The sequence below is a fragment of the Leishmania panamensis genome, assembly GCF_000755165.1.
Source record: "Leishmania panamensis strain MHOM/PA/94/PSC-1 chromosome 31 sequence".
NCBI classification, from domain to species: domain Eukaryota; phylum Euglenozoa; class Kinetoplastea; order Trypanosomatida; family Trypanosomatidae; genus Leishmania; species Leishmania panamensis.
In genome coordinates, this window is record NC_025878.1 from 349,523 (window position 1) to 370,742 (window position 21,220).

Sequence of the window (21,220 nt, forward strand, 5' to 3'; positions counted from 1 at the left end):
TTCATCCACGTAACACAGAGAGATCGTCTGTATCTGCGAGAAAAAGAGGGAGAGAGGAGCAGCAAAGCCCACCTGCCGCACGAACAGAGACACAAAGAGAGAGGGAAAGGGGCGACAGACGGGGGCAACGTGAGGGGAGAGCGAACACAGACAAGCGCGTCCGTACATCAACGGAGAAAAAAAAGGAATCAACGCTATAAAGCGAAGGGAAACGAAGAAAAAGTGACGATGAGGCGCATTGAGGCACCAGTCAGCCTCTCACAGATGATCCTGGCGACATACCATACGACACACCGAAGTGGAAAGGGGGAGAGAAGGGGCGGCGGCGGCGGATGCTGGAAGCTGCGCATGGGGGGCCTCACAGGAAGAGAAGGCCCTCCACACCCACACCACGTGGGGTAAAACATTATGTGGAGAAAGCGAGGCGAGAGAAGAAGTCGCTTGAAAGAAGCACGAGCACGATCGCAAGGAAATCGCATTCGCATGTGAAGACAACGGCAATGGAGTGGAAGAGAGAGGGAGAGAGGGAGAAGTGTGTCTTCTCACACAGAGGAAAAGAAAGCCGCTGAGAGAGGCACGTGAAACGCAAGACAAGAAGAAGAATTTATATAAACGGAGAGAGAGAGAGAAGGAACGTGCAATGTTTATACCACCCTTACGCATAACGAGCCACGCACGATGCGTGGCGTGGTGGCTATAATCAGCCTATTTCACCCTGCATCAAGCCCCGTTGTTGGTTCCTCAGGAAGCAAAGACGAATGTAGGAAAGAAAAACAACGAAAAATCGCTCGAGGACGCATAGACACCTATAGAAAAGTGTGCATGAGCATCCTCGAGCTTCACGATGGACTCCACAGGGGTATGAGTATTGTGCACAAGCACTCTCTCGGAAAGAGATAGACGCACAGGTAACTAGTCCATGCATACTGGAGACACAAACGCGGTACACAAAAAGAAACAAAATAAAGAGTGAAGGCAGAGACATCGGCGAAGGGTTCAACCCCCTCGTAAGATTCACATAGAGGCGCGGGAGAACGAGAAGGAGAAAGAGGGGGAGGGGGGGGGGCGAAGGAACGAAGAAAAACACGAACGACAACTGGCAAGGGAAGAATTCGATACGTGTTACGCAACAGTCTTTTCGAAGGAAAGTGGGAGTTCAGCTGAATCATCTGGAAATATAGCGAAACCCCCAACCCCTGCAAGAGCGCCAAACAAATAAAGCCACACACAGAGAAGGAAAGAGGCTCGTCTGAGGGTCATGTTGCTCGATCAGCATGGGTAGAAGTCTGTGAAACAGGTAGACAGCCACGTTATTGTTTCCTCTGCCGCACTTTTTTGTGTGTTCGCTGCTGTAGCGAAACAGGTAGCGCTTGTCGTGCAACAGTAGCATCGCAGAGAGGGTCATCGGCTGGCTGAGCTACAGTCTGAGCGATGAACCGAGGGATGTGTAAATTGGTGTGGAGGCCTTGCGCGCACGAGCCTGCGCTAGACACTCGTCATGGCATCCTCAGCATACTCAGGAATCGACGGAAAAAAGAGAATCGCGGAAAAGGGGGCACAGTAAAGGAATGAAGCTCGGCTTAGTCGAAGCCTTTCTGCTGATTCACGTAGGCAAAAAGGCGGCGACGTGCGGAGGGAGGAGAGGGAGGGGGCTGGTGATCCCCCAATGCGCTTCTCGAAACCTGTACGAGTCCAACATAGTGGAATAGGCGTAAACGACGCAAAATACAGAACAGCAGGCGAAGAGGAGGGAGGGAGGAGGGGAAGGTGTGTGTGAGCGAGACAGACAGACAGGCGCGCTCACGTACGCGAAGAGCCCACTTATGTTCTTCGTAGAGAGAGAGGGGGGACGACTCTGTGTCAAACAGTAAATGTGGAGGGCAGCCGGTCGACGGAAATGAGAGCGCAGATCGGCAAACCAAAGAAGGCGGTAAAGCGAATATAAAGACGAAGACGTACGAGGAGAAGGGGGGAGAGGGGCGTCGGGGTGAAGAAGGCGAGAGAAGAAAAGAAGCTGAGAAAGAGAGAAATGTGAACGAGGCGAGGGATGTGGAGGGGGGGGGGAGGAGGAGAGAAGCGCAGAAGACGACGGAAAAAAAAAGCCCACAGCTGTGAAGGAGAAGTAAAAGAGTGAAGTGCAAGTGAATATAAAATACATAAACAGTGAAGACGAAGAAGAAAAATAGGAGGAGGAGGAGGGGCAGAGAAGCGTGTGTATAGGCGCCACTACAGACGCCGGCAACTGGGCTGCTGAAGCAAACAAACCAAATGAGAAACTGAGCAGCTCAAGGATACCAACACTCACGCACACAAACATAAAAACAGAAAGAGAGAAAGAGAGAGAGAGAGGGGGGAGTGACACATGCGCAGAACCGCCCCCCCCCCCTATTGTGAAAGAAGTACAAGAGGAAAAAAGAAACGGTGGGGGAGGGGGAGAAGAAAATGACGGTGAAGAGTGCCCTAACCAAAAGCGAGGAGAACAGAGAAGCCGCTACAAGAGGGGAAAAAAGCACCCAGCTGTCACGCGCACACGCACACCACCCAGAAGGAGGGGAGAAATCTCGAGAGAGCGGGAGGTGCGAGGCGGGGGGAGGAGAGGGCAGTGGAACAACAAACCGACAGAGGGAATCAACACGAACCACCACCAAAGAAAAAAAAGAGCAGAGAAAGACACCGCCAACAATTCGCCAAAAAAAAAAAGAAGGCAGTGCTTTGATAGTTACCATCAAATGCGGAAAGCAACGATGATCGTGACTGTTGGTGATGCCTTCAAGACACAAACGTGTCTCGTCATCATGGCCGATGAAGGCCATCACCCAACGATGTCTCTACACAGAGAGAGAGAGAGAACAAATAAACAAACAAAAAGGGAGAGACGGAAGAGCTCGATAAGAAAAAAAAAACAAGACGCTGAGGCTCGTCTCCTCCAGCCAAAGCGGGGGGTTTGCTACGAAGTACTAGAGAGCCTTTCAGAGAAGAAATGAAATAAATGAAATGCAGAGTAAACAGCTGTTCATACACTAACTCAGGCTTCATCACTCTGTACTATGTTTACAGCTTGACAGTGGAGGAGGGGAGGGAAGGAGGGGAGAGAGAGAGAGAAAGAACAATAAACTGGCAGAGGGCTCCGGAGAGACCCACATATAAGACGGAGGAATACAGCAGGAAGCCACTGAAAAGAGATGGAAAAGAAAGGGGTAAAGAAGACTGAAACAGTCCACTAGGGTCATACTCAGCAGGTACGTATAGAGAGAGCGCATCGGAGTGGCATGGCCCTCACAGGAACCACGAGAAGGCGAAAGGGCCACAAAGAGAGCCGACGGGGCAGCCATAAAACAGACAGTCACACAGGCGTGACAGAGATGCGGCTTATTATGGGTGGAGAGGCGTAATGCAGAGGAACAACCAGCGCACTGCGCACAAACCGTGGCTATGGAACACAACGCGAGCACGCTGGCCGGGAAGGACAGTCGCATCATGTTGAGGAAAACAAGAACACGAAAAGCGTCCAAACAGGCAGTGTTAAGGTAAGGCAGCAGAGAGAGGAAAGGAGGGTGAGGGGCGTGACGGCGGCACACTGCGCATGACACTATACAGCATTCTGACGCTCCGAAAACAACGAGTGTGCCTTCGCCCCCCCCCCCACCCCACCCACCCTCCCTCCCTCCCTCCCGATTAAGTTGTCGAGCGCTTTTCATGCTCCTTTATTATCTTAATGGAACTGAGTCCTTCTTCTTTTCCAGAACAATTACTCGGCGTAGCACTGCACACACTGTTTCGGTGGCAAGCGCTGCCAAAACACCTCCGTGTCCGCCATGCGAAGCACCTCCTGACGCATCGCCTCCGCCGTCGTGAAGAAGACGCGTGGGAAAAAGGTGATATCGCGCTTGCTGCTGCCGGTGCTGTTGTTGATGTTTGGCACAGGACCGTAGAGCCGATCGCACAGGTGTGGATTCGGAGTTGTCGACTCAAGGCATTCGTCCAGGTCTGCAGAGGCCGTGCCTAGTATATCACGCGCGCGACCAGCCGCCAAGGCGTACGTGCTCCGCGTGATCACGGGCTGCACCTCCTCCATCGAGAGGCCAATCGCCACGAGGACATTCAGCACGTAGCGATGGAAGTTCTGATCGCGCCGAAGCAGTGCCTGCGCCTCAGAAGACGAGGTGCTCGCGGTGTCGCCGTTGTTGCTGTTGCTCGCTGAGGCGCTTTTAGACCCCTCTTCGTGCCCGTTCTCCTCCTCTCGGATGCTTTCCAGCACAGCCTCCAGGAAGCTGGACGGTGCGCCAAAGCAGCCGTAGCCGCCCGTCTCCACCGTCTTGTCGTACAAGCCGTCGCCAACAGCCAACCCCTGCAATTGCTGTCTGTCACTGAGCCTCTCCAACTTTCCACCGTTCACATTTTGCTGCGACGGCTGCTGCTGCTGCTGCTGCTGCGTCTTCCACAGGCACACGACAGGGATTTCGTTGCAGCTCATTACCACAGCGTGGATGTATGGGAGCGCGTCGCTGAGGTTGCGCTTCATCATGTACAGCAGCGCCATCATAAGATTGGCGAGTAGACGCAGCTGCGTCGCGCGTTGGGGGAGTTCAGCAGTGTGGTCGCCAGCCCCCGTCGCCACTGCGCTACCCGTCACCGCCGCATGACAGTCCAGGAGCTCCACCAGCGAGCGGAGGGTACCCATGGCGTCGTAGAAACCCTGCTGTGAGTTCAAGAAGCAGTGGGCCTGCCCGATAGCCCGCAGCGTTAGCTCCCGTCCGCGCTCGAGAACCTCGTCACCGTCTGTGGCAGACCCGGTCAACATCATGTTTTGCAGTGCCAGAGAGAGCTCGTTTCCGGCCAAGTCTGTGTGCGTGGGAAACCCCACAGCGTTCGATGGGGGCAGCAGGAAGTCAGGCAAGACGCTGCTGGCACGGTCCGAGGACACAGAGGGTGCCAAGGCAATTGTCTCATGTGGGGTCACGACCGCGTTAGCGCCGGCGGATGCGCAACGCCACAGTGCTGCCGACTTGGAGGTCACAGGCTGGCCAGGCATCGCGTTGGGGAGAGCTCCGCTGCTGTAGGCTGCCGTGTCGAGAGTGGACCAGCCCTGGTTTGGCACCTGCATTACGCGAGGCGGTGTGCTCAACGACGGCGACGGGTCTTGCGTGCCAGAGGTGTAGTGCTTCGTGACGGTCGAAATCACACCCGTTGCAGAGTCCGTGCTTGCAGCATCCGACTCGGCCTTGAGTGCTGCAACGACAGCGGGAAGTGGAGAAGAGGTCCAGTGGTCACCACTGGGCCTACCTGCCGGGGTGCCAGTAGCAGCGTGATGAACCCCAGGAAGGAACTCCGCCCCCAGCAGCGGCGACGAGGACGGCTGAAAGGCACGCGCATGGGGGCTCAGCCGAATTGGCGCCCGAGCCACAGCAGCGGCCAAGTTTGGAGAAACACTCGTGGTGAACGGGGTTGTCGATGGGTCCTGCAACTGCTGTGCCTCCTTCTCCTTGAGGTTGTAGTAGCTCTCGAGGGCGTCGCCGAGGGTGCGCTTGGCAAAGTTCCCGAGGCCGAAGATGCACGGGGTGCCAGTCGCGGGGTCGGCATCATGGAAGACACGATCCACAATAGGCTGCTTTGCGCTATTGCACTTGAGCCGCAGTGGCGGGCGACCTGGTCCGTTGTTGAGTTCCATACCGCTGCGCCGCATCATCGCCTCGGCGCCCGCCGTGGTAGAGAACTCAACAAAGCCGTAGATCCAGTTTTGGTTGTTCGTTGAATTGCCGCAGATGCGGACGCGCAGGTACTCGCCGCACTCAGTGCAGATCGCCCCCAGCTCGCTCTGCAGCATCGTCAATGGCAAGAAGCGCAGGTGCACCGTTCGAGCCAGCAAGTCAGACGTTGCCGCCTCACGCTCCACCAAACGCTGACGCTCCTCTTTCGGGAGGGCCTTGAAATCCTGGTGAAGTCGGTTCTGCTTGCGGCTCGTGTAGTCGGCGTTTGGGCCGCGGTACGTGTACGGGTTCACACCGCCATCACTGCGTGTCTGCAGAAGACCGTCCATCCCCACGTTGATCGGCGGCGGTGGTGGCGGTGGCAGAGGTGGGCTGCAGTTATTCAAGGGCAGCACGTCGTAGCTGGGGGCATCCGACACAGGAGAGAAGCCGTGTGGGTGGAAACGACCTTGGGTACCACCGCTTGCTGCGTGCGCGCTTCCCAGCTGGCCCCACTCCTCCTCTTGGTGAAACGGCGGAAGCCGCGTGCTGGCGTTTGGGTCGGCAAAGAGTGGCTTCGGCGAGTACGGTCCAGGGCGGTAGCCCGTCTCCCTCTGGGCATTGGGCACGTAATCGCCGGCAACGACCTCAAAGCTGCACGAATCAATGCCTGAGGTGGTGGGAGCAGCAGCGCTGATGGAAGTCAACGCCTTCACCTTCGCATTGGGGAACGTGCTAGAGTACGAAGTCATTCTGAGTAAGAGAACTTTTATAGCCGGACGCGTGCGCAAGAGAACGAGGAAAATGTGCTGCACACCTCACCGGTGTGGCACTCATCAACTGGGCTGCGCAGCGCAAAATCACGTGAGCGAGAAGAAGGGAGAGGGACTTCGAGCGGGCGCGTGACAATGCGCGCTCAAGGGGTACTAAATTGAAAAGGAGATGAGCTAAAAAAAAAAAAGTCCGTGCCGCGCCTTTGATTTGGGAAATCGAGAAGAACAAGAAGACGTGAGAAGTGAAGGCGTATGGCGCAGCAAGAGGGGGGAGGGAGGGCAGAAGAAGAAGAACAGAGAGTGAAGGGAGCGCAAAACGCTGAAGGCGCGAAGGATGAGGACGGCAGGGGAGGCACGTACACACTCTCTCGTGGAAGCAAGACGAGAACGCACGAGAAAAATGTGTATTGTGTGTGTGGGGGGGGGGGGTGGGTGGGTGGGCGAAGAAGCAGCGGAAGGGAGGCCACAATAGTCTACGATCTGAAGTGACTCCAAGATTGCCGTTCGTGTTACGGTATGGTCTCTGAGCTCCACAACGAACCAGCAGAATAAAAGGAAAAAGTAGCGCAGCCGCTCCTCTCGCCGGTGTCTTATTCAAGGCGGAGGCAGCGGGAGGGTTGAGAGGAGAGGCTTTTTCTATGCGAAATGAGAGACAAGAAGAATGACAGTGCGAGAGAAGAACACAACGACGATGATGACAACCGATGCCCACGGCAAAAGGCGCACCACGGCGAATCGGCCAGTGCCGCACGTGAGAGCGATGAAGCGGCGAGCAGACAAGAGGGGGTCGAGGGTGCACTCCAAGGAGAGAGAGCGAGAGACGAAAAAAGGGCGCGAGGAGTCAAACAATAAAAAATAGGGAGAGGGTCGTTGGTGACAAGGCCGCAGCAGGAAGAAGGTGAAATGTAGGGAAACGTGTGTATGGAGAAGGGCGAGGGCAGGGCGATATGAACGACGAGAGCGACTGGGGCACCTGAGTCGTCGCTACCACACGAGGAAGACGAAGGGAGAACACAAAAAAAGACGAGAAGGGAAAAAAAAGTGCACAGCACACGACAGGAAAGGCAAGACGTTAAAATAGCGGAAGGAGAAGTGAGAAGCAGCCAGAGGGCGCACCAGGGGAGGGTAGCGAGCGAGTCAAGCGTGCCTGCCTCCTCAACAATGAATGAGGCTGCTTGCTCAGGTGTATGTTTCGCTTTAGTTGGGCTTTTTCTTGTGTGTGGGTGTGTGGGTGTGTGTGTTGCTTCCCTTTCCAGCGGCACGTCTTGCTTGCAAAGGAGAGAGAGAGGGGAGGGGGGGGGGGGGCGAGGAATCCACACAGAGAGAGCGGTAGACCGGAGTGCTGACAGCGAGAGAACAAATGCTGCTGAAAAGACGGGAGGGGGGACCGAGGGAAAAAAGCACGGAAAATAGGCAAGTCGACACACCACACAAGTGAACCACAACAACAACCACAACAACAGAGAACGTCTGGGGGGAGAAGAAAAAAACGCCTGAGGAAAATGTGAAGGCGGTCCACACAAGGAAACGACACAGCTAAAAGCTCTGGCCAATAATAATAATAAAAAAAAAAAGCGATGTGCAGTAGCCCGCGTTCAACAGTTTGTTTTGTCTTCTTGACGGTGCGGGGGGGGGGGCGCACACGTCGAGGATCGCCGTCGGTGTAAATCGAGGTGCAGCGAAAAGAGGATCTCACAAAATGGCAGGTGAGAGGAGGAGCGCGAGAAGCCACAAGAAACGGCACGCACAGAGCGACACACTCCCAAAAAAAAATACCTCGAAAGGTGAGTGAGAAGGGGGAAAAAGCTTTAGCGCTCTGTGGGGACCTGAAGCCGAATGGCAGACGCAAGAAGGTGGCCAACAGAGAAGCAGATGAGGTCTCCACCACCACGAAAAGCCCACGCACACAAAGCCGCCGGTTGAAGAAACGTAGAAAAAAGAGGGGGAAAGACGAACAGTAGCAGAGGACCTTATTCAACTTCGGTTTCAGTCTGTTGCTTGCGACGGAGAGCGGAATCCGAGTATCCAAATACGAATGAAACTAGTAAAGAGAAAACCAGCTAAGCAAACCACAACAAAGCAAAACAAAAAACAAAATGGAGCAGAAAACTGTGAGTGATAATCTGAAGTGCACTCCTATTCTATTCAGCTGCAGGCACTCTGCGAAAGAGAGAATGTGGTGAACGGAAAGGCGAGCCTGAGTGACGCGTTTCGCTTCGGGCACTGGTGAACGTGTCTCTGGCCAGCTTGCCTGTATGTGTCAGTGCGTGTTTGATGTTGGTGAACCTCAGAAGACCAAATCGAGAGAAGAAAGAGACCTTACGAACAGAAACTGTGAGAGTGAGAGAGAAGCGACAAGATGAGAACAAGAAACGCCCTAATACAAGAACAAAATGCAGATGCACGTGGCTGTGATGCGCCTGAACTCTGAAGATCTGCCTCGTCGCTTCCGTACTAGAGAGAGAGAGGGTAAAAAAGGAGCACGAAGAAGGAGGACGCGTCCGAAAGGAGATCAGAACGCAGAGCGCGACCTTTTTGGGGGGCCCTCAGGGTGGTAGACACGAGTAGTGAGTGACACACGAGAAGAGTGTCGGGCTCCTCCTCTTTGGTAACGGCAAAAACAGCTGGCGCAGCCTTTCAAAGAATTCTGGTGAGCACTCGAGAGAATAAGAGTCCGCGGCCACTGCTACAACTCAATACGGGAAAAGAGCTAAAGAATGAAACCTGTAAAGAGAGGAAAAAAACTCGAAGAGAAAATCGGGAGAAAGCGAGAGAGAGAGATGCAGAGAGGTGTGCGTGAGTCACCCAACACGCACAGAGAGGGGGAGAGAGCGCGTGAGTGTTTGTAGTTTCCTTTGATATCCTATCCTTTTTCTTCGTCTTCGCCGCCGTCATCCACTTCTCAAGAAAACAAAGCCACAACGCAACCGCACAGCCTCGAATACTACGAACTACTAAGGGGGGAGGAGAAGGAGGAGAAAAAGAGAGGGAGGGAGAGAGAGGGGAAGGAAGGGAGATCCAACAAACAAAAAGTGCACAGCACACAACGAAAGAGCGGCACAAAAAAAAAAGAGAGAGAGAAGGGGGGGGGGAGGGGGGGGCGATTAGTGCTGATTCGGCTAACGAGCGAAAGGGAGGACGAGGAGGGGTACAAGTGAAGAAAATGAGAGGCTGCCACGAACAAGAGAGACGCAGAACGGAAAGGGGGAGCGAACAGAAGAGGGCACGGAGGGCAAGGGCTGGGTACTGGAGGTGCCTAATGCGCTGACACACTACACCATACGAGAGAGGAAATGAAGGTGCCTCAAAGAACTCAGTTGAGTGTATAGCTGCCACTTCTAAAATTTCCTTTATACTTTCTACTTTCCTATCGTGAAGACTTTCACCGTTCTTGGTGGGCAGCTCGTTGCTCTTGGGTGGGGGTATGGGCGTATTCGCGGTTACCTTCAACCCTCAAGTAGCCACCAAGTTGGACCACACGGAACAAGAGAACACAGAGAGAGGGAGGGAGAGAAGAAACGGCACTAACGAACGTACACACGTAAAGGCGTGTCGACACCACGACAGCACACAAAGTCACCGCTAGAGGATGAGACAGGGTAGCACCCCGGCACAACGAACAGGGGGGGGAAGAGGGGAAAACAGAAGAGGCGTAGGAAAATACGGTGACACACTCACGCGCACAGACATGCACATATCACGTGCGGGTGAAAGGAGAGGGGCGAGACGAGGAGGGGTGAGAGAGCCAAGAGTGCCGAGCAAAGAATACTTGAATGCACAAGAGGAGTGAAACGAGCAAGAGGAGGAAGGAGGGGCGGCTCAGAAGAGGCGAGAGAGAAGTGCCCACGACACCACTATGATACTCCCCCCTATTGACGAGTGGAAAAGAGCACGGAAAAGAGAGAGTGGAGAGGGGGGGAAGAGGTGTATCCAAATATGCGACAGATGGAAGAAAAGCAAGCAGCTGGAAACGAACAGACGGTACTTAGCCTTTATTCACTCCGGTTGTTCGGCTAGGAAAACGCAAAAAAGCACGCAGCGCTCTAATTAATTCACTGTACCGCTGTTGCACTACTCGCCCGCCCCCTCGCTCTCCCTCTTCGGTGGTTGCTCTCTCTACAGGTGAGGTGGGGTGCGGTACTTCAGCAGTGGAGAGGGGAGAGTGAGCAGAAGGACTGGCACGCGTACACTCAAAGCAGATAAACAGACTACACTACCGAAACAAAACAAAAAACCTTCGCGCTAAAAGTACTAGAGACCCTACAAGAGCAGCAGCAGCGGCAGCATACAGAGAAACGAAAAAGAACTCGCAAAGCCCCCTTTCCGTAAGAGATGGATGAGCGAGGCGGGATGGGTCGGGAGAGAGAGAGGAGGGGGGCGACTACAGTAATAGGCGAGAGAAGAGGAAAGAGAGAGAGGTAGCAAGAGGGGGTGGGTAAGGGAAAACAGCGGAAAGGAAAGAAAAGTCGGTCAGAGAGAAAAAATGGAAATGAAGAGAGAGAGAGAGACGCACACGAAGGAGAGAGAGGAGTGCGTAGAGAGTGGCTTGCTTCTCTGTGTGTGGTTGCTTGTCTGCCACTGCTGCCACGCGAAATGGGTAAAAGGCGGCGATGTACAGTAGGGGAGAAACAGGAGGGAAAGGGAGAGAGTGCACACGCGCAGAGGCTACAAAACACTCGGGGGAAGAGATGGGCAGAAGCGAAAGCAAGAGTGAGAAGAGGACTGTGAGAGAAGAAAAGTAAATGGCAGCAGAGCGCTTGTTTTCTGCGTGCCTGTCTTGTGTGCCGTCGTTCTTTTCTGCTACTCTCTTAACTTCGAGCCACGCTGATAAAGGAGAAGAGTGGCGCCAGTAGGGAGATCCAAAGACAAGCAATGAGAGAGAGAGATAGAAACGTGCAGCAGACAGAGATGTTCTTAGCTATCCTGCACGCGCGCCCTTACTCTATGCCCCGCCGTGTCTAGATCGGGGTCTTTGTCGGCAACCCTTCTCTCAGGAGGGGGGGGGTGCGGGGCTTCTGCGGCGAGGGAGCGAAGGAGCACCCGTAAAGAGGGACCGCGACGAGGGAAGAAGAAAAGGAGGGACACACAAGAGAGCGGGAGAATCAAAGCGACAGGGGGGAAGGCGAAGAGGTCGGCAAAAACTCCCGGAAGCGGCGCCGTCGAACACGTGAAAGGGGAAAGCGAGAAATGATCGACGGAGAGGGAGGGAGAGAGGGAGGGAGGGGGTGAGAGGGAGGGGGAACACACACACAAAAAAAAGACCTACAAGGAGACAACACAACTAACACACGACCAAAAACAAAAAAATCGAGTGTGAGAGAGAGGGGGGAGAGAGAGGCAGAAAAGAGAAAGAGATGCCGGTCGTGTAAGTGTCGTATGACAGCTTCGTTGATCAATGATGTAAAGGAGGCACAGATGAAGAACGTGCTTTGATTGTGTGGATGGGGATCGGAAGAGAGAAATGGGTGTAGAGGAAGAGGAGAACAGTAGGAAATGGGTGGGAGAGAGAGAAAGAGAGAGCAAGGGAAGGAGACTGCGTCACCTCTTTCGCGTATGAGAAGTAGCGCCTACCTCTGCAGAGGTGAGGGCGAGCGCATACACGGCGCGAGAAGTGTCGTGGTGGTGGTGGTGGTGGTGGTTTGCTGTCACAGCGTCCACGTGGAGGGGGGCATATTGAGAAGTGGTCGCACCAGATGCACGCAGCGATCCATAAAGACGCAACGAGATGCCGTAAACGTTGACGGAGAGCCAAAGGGAAGCGGACGATGGGGAGGGGGGAACGAAACACACAGGATAGCGGCTGAGGCTCACAGAAAATGGAGCATAAATGCTAAACAGCGCCTCCCCCCCCCCCCCTCAGCACGGCGAAAAGTCAGCCACGCCAGGTGGGACATGTTCGGGATGAGCGAACATGTCCCACCTGCGTAAAAACTTACGAAAGAAAGAGTGACGTAGGAGGCAGTACAGTGCCCTCGCGCAACTGAGAACAACGAGTATGGGAGGGGGAATCATGGCACAGTAGCGCTGGGTAGACATCTCATTACCCTCTCGCACTGGAGCGCCACAGCCAACGTCGCGGAAGGCTCGCACATGTGCCAGGGGCACAGTGCCATCTGACAGAGATTCATTACACACAGGAAAAGGGTGGGGGTGCCAAGAAGGATGAGACAACACCGTCATGTGGCCGAAGCCGAACTGAACAAACACGCAGCACCAACGAAAGGCGTTAGGCGATGAAAAATGCAGCGGCGGTGGTCATCCAGGAGAAGTGGGAAAGCGAAGTACTCACACAAGGAGAGCGCGCTCCTACGACGCCACAGGCGCTTGAATAGAGAAAGAGGGAAGCAGAGGCAACGCCAGTTCGGTGCGTCGGAGCGAACAGCGCTGGATGAGATCCGCAACAGCAAGCACAATAGCGAAACTGGCAGACCCAATAGATTTTGGGGGGAGACAGCCAAAGGAAAGCACACGCATCACAGCATCACCTGGGCCATTGAGGCAGACAGCTCAGTCAGGATGTGCTCAAGTGCATGCGTGAAGAGGGAGACCGGAAAGAGATCCTGTGGGCGTGACCCAAATGACATACCTTGTGTTAACTTATGAGCAGCACGCCCAAGTCATGCAGCGGGCCCTCACCTCTACAATACCCCCCTCCCGCCACGTCTACACTCCTGAGAGAGGCACACGCAGACACTCCGCCGATAGAGTTCTTTAGACTGCCCCCTCTCCTACACCCGACCTCACGCCTTGAAAAGCGTCACGACGTGGCTGGGTGAACGCTCACGCCAGAAGCACTCCGTCCCGCGCGTGTCATGCACGCCCTGCCGCACCACACTGACGCTTCGGCAAAACTGACGCAGGAAAATAAAAGGGGGTTAATATCGCGATCACTGTCGCTCTGATCCGCCCCTGCGAAGAATGCGGCGCGTAGATACGGACTGACTGTAGAAAAGACAGCCAGGCGGTTGCGGCCAGTGTCTTACAGGGCTCCCCCCAGCACCCCCCCCCGCTGCCGCCGCCCGCACGTTCGCCAGCATGTAGGTGTTTCGGGGAATCGCAGGGTCTACCTCCTCCGTCGCAAGGCCGACGGAGACAAGAGCGTTTAGCACATAGCGCGCGAAGGCCTCGTCGCGGCAGCACAAGTCAGCTTTGTCGGTGGTATTGAAATATGCCTCACTTGCGTCGCTGAAGCTGGAGACGGAGACACTGTGGTCCTTCAGCAGGGATGCCTCATCATCCTTGTCCATGATATCGTCGTCGTGCAGCCAGCCCTCACAGCGGTTCACATAGCCACTGTCTGCCTCTTCGCAGTGGCTTCCGTCATGCTCACCACCCTCGTCTTCGTCTACCATTTCCAGCAGCGACTCGGCCACACTTCGTCGACAAGTGCATCGAGTGATAAGAACGAGACAGGACGTTGCCTCTTAATCAGTGAGCAGGCAACAGAAGCACCAGTCTCGGTGGTAGCGGCCGTGGTGGTACCTGGACCACGGCACGCACGCGATGCCCTAAGCACTTGCAGGTGCTTCACTTTCTCAGTATGGTGCTGCTCTTGCACCGCGACCGCCTTGTCACGCCTCCGAGCACGCAACGGCAGCGCGGAGAGCGGAATCTGCGCAAAAGTGACGAGTATCGCCTCTTACGTACGGCATGGCAACCTCGGCACTGCGGCGCAGCAGGCACAGAACAGCACCAGCGATGTTCGCCAGCATCCTCACTTGCATAACATGCTGAGGGAGAGTCGTGGTACAGTCCCCAGATCCAGTCTGCGCGGCGCCATCCGTCACGGCTGCGTTTGAGTCGAGGAAGGCGAGCAGCTGCTTCAGCTCGCACAAGATTCCCTGAATCCGCGTGTCGGGCGCGAGGTGGCTGGTGTGGTGCATCACCGCAAGCACCATGGCCTCCGCCTGCCGCCCAATCGACGGTTTATCCAGCTGTCCTTTGTGTGTGCCAGCACAGTCGCCAAGGCCTTGAAAGGCGGAGGCAAGCTTCTGCATAGCGTCGAGTGGCACGTCATTGCCAGGGTGCACGAGCAGTGTCTGAAGGTCCGCGAATGTGGAGAGCGCTGCTCTCGGTTGCCGCTGCGTCGCAGTCGAGTCACCGCAGTACCCACTAGGGTACGCTGCCATTGCTGATCCAGCATCACCAATAGAGCTGTTAGTGCATCCACCGGCAGCTATAACTGCACCTGCGGCCCCTATGGCACATCCTTCTGGTGAAACCCCTCCGCCAGTACAGGCGGCGCTTTCAATGGACTCCGGCAACTCCATCCAGCACTTGTAGCAGCTGCAGCAGCTAACACCAGAGCAACCGCACCCGCACCTCATTGCGGCAACCGTGCGAACTAAGCGCACTGTGAATGAGGTTAGCGCATTGTTCGCTACCCTCATGCGACAATCGTCCGAGCCGCCGCCACAGCAGCCTCCGCTCTTGCTGCTTGCGCCCTTTGCTGTGTTTGGTGTTGTGGCGCCGCCGCTGCTGCTTACCACCAGCAACACATCGTTGAGTGTGCACTCTGCCATGTAACCGCGATCGAAGTCACACGCGGTGCTGTTCACCATGTTGGCATCGTACGTCATGCAGTCGAGAATTGGCTGCCTCGATCAGCTTCACTTGAAGCGCAGCGGCGATTCATCGGGGCCGTTGGGCAGCTCCATTCCACAGTAGGCGATCATCTTCGCCGCCGCATCGGCGGGCGCCAACTCCACAAAGTCGTACACCCCCTTCTGATGTGTGGTGGTCTTGCCCCCAATGCGCACGCGCCGGCACTCACCGCAGTCCTCAAAGACATCAGCGAGGGCCGTCTGCTTGATGAAAGGCAGCACACAGCGAGAAGGTTCACCATGCGAGCGAGCACCTCGGCGCGTAACACGTGCAGCACGGAGCTGTGCGAAGAGGCCGCCAGGACATCGCTGGCGGCTTGTATCAACTTGGTGGCTGCCGTGAGTGACGCTGCCACCGGTGAGGCGCTGAAGCCGGTGGGGTCAACAAGAAGCACCACGGCTCAAGGCGCGGCGTTGGCCATAGGGCTCGGTGCGCAGTCAGTAGAGCGTACGGAGCACTCGATGCTCGCTGACGAAATCATGAGTCGAGGTCTGAGGTAGAGGAGAGTCAGTCAAGCAAGTACGCGCTATCAGCCAACGTATCACTCACGTTCACAGACCACAGACATCTCCCCCCCCCCTCGGACGTCGCTGTGAAGGAGTAGGGGGCGAATGGCGTAAGTGCATGTTCTGCTCGACAAAACGCCTCCGTGAAGCAATGCCATCAAGAGACCGCCAAAAGCACCGCGTAGGCGAGCGAAAACGAAATCGAAGTTGTTCGAGGGCACCAAGTGATGGAAGAAATACAAAGAATAAAGGTGGCAGGGCAGAGGCGAAGCTTCACAGCAGGGAAAAGAAAGAGGGAGTTTCACACGAGTGCACGTACACCGCACAGCAAGCAGGAGCTCGCACAGAGAGGGAGGCAGGGCAGACGCCAGCCAAAGAAACCGACGGGCGGCAAACAATAGAGAAATTGTAGAAAAAAAAAACGCAGAGACGCTAAAAGAGCGAAAGGGAAAGTGAAGAAACGCATCACAGAGACAAACGCCGTGGGAGGACTACGATCGTGAGAAGCAAGCGAACAAGAGAAGTGAGAGGAAGTTTGAATGGAGTATAAGATGCGATCAAGGAAAAGAGAGGGGGAGATTAATAGCACGAGAGGCTCGCGCGTTCCGCTCAGGTGAGGCGCGACAGGGAAGCAGATGGGATTCTCACCACACTACAGCCCTGATACGTGGTGTGAGCAGAAGTGAAATCCGCAGCCGGAGCTCGACAAACAAGCAAAAGAAAAGAAAACAAACATAAAAACGATGATGGAATGAGCCGCACCGTCTTTGCCTCCTCTCTCTCTCGTCGTGTTGTTAAGATGTGTTGTTCGCGGTGCGCCTCTCGTGAGTGCGTGCGTGCGTGCACAAGCAAGCGCTACGTTTGCTCGCTGAGATGAGCTCAATGCGAGAGGAAGAGAGCACAGCGGGAAGCTGTACGAGAGAGGTGAGACGGTGTACTCTCTGCTGAAGACCCGCCCTCGTTTTGTGCCAAAAAGAGAGAGAGAGAGAAGGGATGAGGAGTTCCTTTGCTTTTCTCAACTTGTGAGAAATGCTGATGCGCATGCGCCAGAAGTTTTGTGTAGATGCACGTGTTGGCCAAGAGGGTGGGAGCGAGGCTGGAGGGAGGGTAGAGGTAGGCGGCAAGGGCAACTGCAAAGAAAAGCGAAAGACCTCTGCAACAGGCAGTAAAGCAGTGAGACGTTGTGAAGCGAAGGAGCGAAAAGAGGTGACTGAAAGTGTGAGGCGCATGTGAGCGAACAAAGCGCGGGGGAGATTCCTTTCACTGCACGACGGCCGGCTATGCTGAGTCGATACGAAGAAGAGCCGTCTCGCCTGACGAAAGAAAGTCTGCGAGTGGCATAAGAGGCGCTGAAGCTTGGCGAAATGCGTAGTCGTGCTGGGGCCTACAGCGAGGCCTCAGCACGATCGAGTTTAGCCTGCGGGGGTTGCGGACAGTGCAAAGGGAAAGGAGGAGAGAAGCGCAATCTAACAGAAGCACGAGGAACAGAAAGTGGGGAAAGAGTGAGAGAGAGAGGGGGTGCCGATATGGGCCTCATGGGCGTAAGGTGCCTCCCTTGGAGAAGAGGTGATATTGACGCCACGACAAGGTATGCACACTTTGTGCTCCCCCGAGGCACGATACAGGAGAGCCATTGACTCACGTAATGAGATGAACGAGAGCCCTTCTCTCCTTTTTTCTTCAGCAGCTGGAACAACAGCGAAAGTTTCAGTGCACATTCCCCTGTCCTGCTAGCGAAGGTAACTCAGCTTGGTCCCCCTCCCTCCCTAGCCCAAGCCGCTACAGCAGAGCGGTCAGCAATCGCTGGGGGGGGGGAACCGCTTCCCCTGCGCGCGTGTGATTCGATCGGCTTTGTATGTTTCTTCCAAACATCACAAGAGATGAGAAGTGCAGGTCTGCCGGAGAGGTGCTCTGCGCCATGCACAGTCCACAAGAGGGGCACCTTTGTAGCGTCACGATCGACAGTCGAGGAGATGAAGTAGCCCTACGCAGCTAACGCCGCAGCACGCCGCACGACTGGGAAGCCCCTCCAGTAAAGAGTGTTAGGAAATAACGAAGAGGCGGATTCGTTTCTTCGCATTTGACCTTCACCTCAGCTGAGACGCCCTCTGCGGCAATTAAAACGTCTCCTTCAGTACAGACATGAGGCGCGCCTCGCATGGACTTCACTCACAAGTGAAAACGCGGCTTTCTAAGCGAAAGTGCGTAAGAAATGTGTGCAGCGGAGAGCGACGAAACGAGGAAAACACACAGAGATGTGAGGAGAGGGCGATGCGATCGCGTCTTCCAAGAGAAGCCATCGCCAAGAGCCTACAGAGCGACTGATGCATCAGCTGATCTATGACACAAAAGGCGACGAAAGACACAGGCATGTGCACACACACACACGCTCGCACCCACTGCCGCACAGATCGCTTAAAGGACACAGTGAAATGAAAAGAAGTGCCTACAGCAGTGGTGGAGAGGGGTAAGAACAGGCGTAGACACGTATCCCCAATCTCGCTCTTTGTCGTCTGCCTTCCGTGGCCGTCGGTGTTTCTGCCTTGTAGACTCGCAGGGTAGGGATGGCGTGCCTTCGTATGAAGGGAGAGGAAGACCTGGACTCGACCCTCTGCTGTTTACCAATGATGTCCTCAAGACTTGGCTGCAAAGCCGGCGAGACACGCACAACAGAAAGGGTGAGAGAACGAGCCATGCAAAGGCACCACCCGCCACCCCCTGCATGCAGCCGTACCATCGATGATCTTCTCCATGTCAAATATGAGCCGGAGAGCACAGCAGAGACGCTAGTCAGCTTGACAACTCAGCTCTACACTCCGTGGACTCCTCAGGTGGCTCCATCTCCTCGGCATCCGTCACCTCCGGGCCCGCGTACTCAGCCTCAGCAGCGAAATCCTCTTTCTCGTGGGTGCACACCGGCTCTGCTAACGCCGCCGCCGCCGCCACAGGCTGCTCCTCTACCCGTGGATATACAGTGGCACCATGTTCAGCGCCCTCAGTCTTGGCTGCGACAGTCGCCTTAGAGATTTTTTTGGCAGACTTCCTATTTAGAGACTCTTTCCTAACAGCTGCTGCCCAGCCCTCACTTTTAGCTGCAGCCCTGGCCGCCTTAGTCGCTGTTGCCTTCTTCCTCAGTAGGTCCTGCGGCCTGGCGGTCAGTTTCATTGTGTCACACTTCTCCTCCTCGACTTGCACCTTCTTGGCTGCATTCGCAGCTTTCTTCGCCTTCGTCACATTGACTGCGACCTGCGCTACGGCCTTGGCACGCTGCTGCTGCTGCGGTCCGCCCTCCGTCCAGGCGGCCTTTGCGCTGCCCCTGCGCCGACCAGATGTCTTTTTGGCTCCGCCTGCCTCACTTCCATTCGCAGTCGGGTGCGCTGCATCGGCCCCGCATGCCGCCTCCCAGTGCGCGGGTGTGAGGTGCAGTGCTGGCACCTTATTGCTCGTCGCCGGCGCGGCACTCTGGTTGGCCACGTCTGTCGTCTGGGAAGCCCGTGTCTTAGCAGGCTCTTCCTTCTCAGCGACCAGCTGCATGGCGATCGTCACCTCAGCCGCGCTGAGAACCGCGCTTGGGCGAGCCCCAGGCTGCGAAGCGGGACCGCGTGACGGGGGACGCACCACCGTACCCTTGTAGGGCACGGCATGTGATGTGCCGCTATTCGCAAAGGCGGCTGCCACAGTCTTCGCAGCACTGTGGAAGTACACGCCACGGATGGATGGGCGGCTCGATATGCGCATGTATGACGCTGCGGTTTCAAACCGAACGGTGCGCGAAGGATGCATCTTAGAGGTGGAGTCTGTAGCTGAGCCAGTAAAGCCATCTCCAACAGTGGGCGCCGCTGGTGGTTTCACAGCAATGTGGACACCATTCGCACTAGGCGGCAGCACCTTGGTTACTGCCTCCTTGGTTAGTTCCTCGGGCAGCCCCGGTGCGCCCGCGACAGGCACCACTTCGTCAGGTGTCTCATCCTCGTGAGCGACCTCGGACATTGTGCGAAGTGGTGGTTTTCGACTCAGGTGTCGGCTCGAAGAAGAAAAAAGACGCTCAACTGCGGAGGAAGGGTGCCTCCTGTCACGTCTGAGGTGGTGTACAACGTGCACACGCACCCACTCACGTAAAGCAATCAAAAGCAAAAAAAGGTGCAGCTGGGTGAAGACGCCAGAAACAAAAAAAAAGGCGTAGAGATGTGCGTTGCTGTCGATGTACGCACAACGGCAACGGTACAGGGTGTGGTACTGTCACTAGAGCGAGGGAGAGGAACACAATGACTCCGACACGAGCACACGAAGGAACGGCCACGTCCACACAAGCGGAGAGAACACCGCAGCAGACGCGCAATGAAGGCGACACGGAGGAAATGAGAGAGGGACTGGCAAGCGCGTGAAGGATTCCTGCACTCGTTAGTGTGAATTCTTAGAGAGAGAGAGAGGGCCGGGGAAGAGGAAGAGAAGAAGGCAACTATTCAGCTGAGGGTTTTCGTCTCATTCTCTCTCTCTCACACACACCGGTTAGGCGCGATGTCATACACGTCTCGGACGCCGATGGAGGGGGGGGAACGGGGCCTCGCTAGTCCATCTTTGCAGGACTGCTGTTGATCGTCCTGATAATTTCTACGAAGGTGCAGGGCCCAATACCTTCCTTCTCCATTCCTTCCCATCCCCCGGTTAACATGGCGAGAGGAGGACTGTTCGGGAGGGTCTAACTAGAGCTCCCACAAACCAGTAGCGAGGCTAACGAGCCCCCCTCAAAAAAAAAAAAGCGGTGAAAGAGAACTACCACGCACACAGACACGCCCGCACTCCCGGACTAGAAGCTGCCCGAAAGAACGCCCCGCAACCCATACAAGAACACACACCTTTACAACCATAGTGCGAGGTAAGAGACGAAACCCCATCACAGCTTGTGACTGAGCCTTCTCTTCAACTGGTCCATTCTTTACCATTCCACATGAGCCCAACACCACTCTGCCACGGCCCTGTCTCACAAGCACACCGTATCGTGTAAAGACACGATGGAGGCGCCTCACAGCAATGCGCCGACTCAGTCATCCGAGCGCGGCTCCCTCCTCCGCCTCAAACTCCACCTAGCCACCGCTGCGTAGGTCGCCTCACCGCCACGCCCGTTGTGCCGATCGCCACCTGCTGCATCTCTCCGGGGGTGGCTCAGGCTCCCCACACCAGTGGGCAGTGGAGCAATGGGGGCACTACATCCAAGTCACGCAGACAGTCTGACCATCACATGGATGGCCCAGACGTGCTCACTGTCGCAGGCTGCCCCGACGCAGCGCCATCCAGGACCTGCCCGCCGGCATCAGCAGCGGCGCACTTCTCTGACCTCGCTACATTGTGCATGCTTGGCCCTGCCACCGCCAGCAGTGGTTCCGCACTGGCAGGAATGGGGGGCTGCCTGGGCTTCCCCACAGAGAGAGTGGGGTGCAGGGCCCTGATGTGCCGCGCGCTGAGGCGTCCCCCACTCCCCGTTATCGAGGGGGGGGCGCATATCAGTGGAGAAAAAAGGAGATAGACGTTCTTACTAACGCTATTGAGAGGTGACTGGGTGGGGAACGTGGGCGGAATTGTGCGTAGGCAGTTCCACTGCGTCAAGAGGCAACGAAGAGAAAGGCGCAAGACAAGGGAGGAAACCGAAGCG

At 55.8% G+C, this 21,220-nt stretch overlaps 3 protein-coding genes across 3 annotated transcripts, besides 1 other annotated feature; all 3 read right to left on the reverse strand.

The window, feature by feature from the left end:
- Positions 1 to 3,748: 3,748 nt before the first annotated feature.
- LPMP_310950 (hypothetical protein) lies at positions 3,749 to 6,439 on the reverse strand (the record flags this gene model as incomplete). The annotated part of the gene is made up of 1 exon (XM_010703181.1): positions 3,749 to 6,439. One exon carries the CDS (start codon positions 6,437 to 6,439, stop codon positions 3,749 to 3,751), a length of 2,691 nt encoding a protein of 896 aa, XP_010701483.1.
- A 7,592-nt stretch (positions 6,440 to 14,031) lies between these two features.
- On the reverse strand, positions 14,032 to 15,039 carry LPMP_310960 (hypothetical protein; the record flags this gene model as incomplete). The annotated part of the gene is made up of 1 exon (XM_010703182.1): positions 14,032 to 15,039. The coding sequence occupies one exon, from the start codon at positions 15,037 to 15,039 to the stop codon at positions 14,032 to 14,034; it is 1,008 nt and encodes a 335-aa protein (XP_010701484.1).
- Positions 15,040 to 18,360: 3,321 nt separating this feature from the next.
- Positions 18,361 to 19,353, reverse strand: LPMP_310970 (hypothetical protein; the record flags this gene model as incomplete). Its single annotated transcript, XM_010703183.1, has 1 exon — positions 18,361 to 19,353. The coding sequence occupies one exon, from the start codon at positions 19,351 to 19,353 to the stop codon at positions 18,361 to 18,363; it is 993 nt and encodes a 330-aa protein (XP_010701485.1).
- Positions 19,354 to 20,484: 1,131 nt separating this feature from the next.
- Positions 20,485 to 21,036: a repeat region.
- Positions 21,037 to 21,220: the final 184 nt, after the last annotated feature.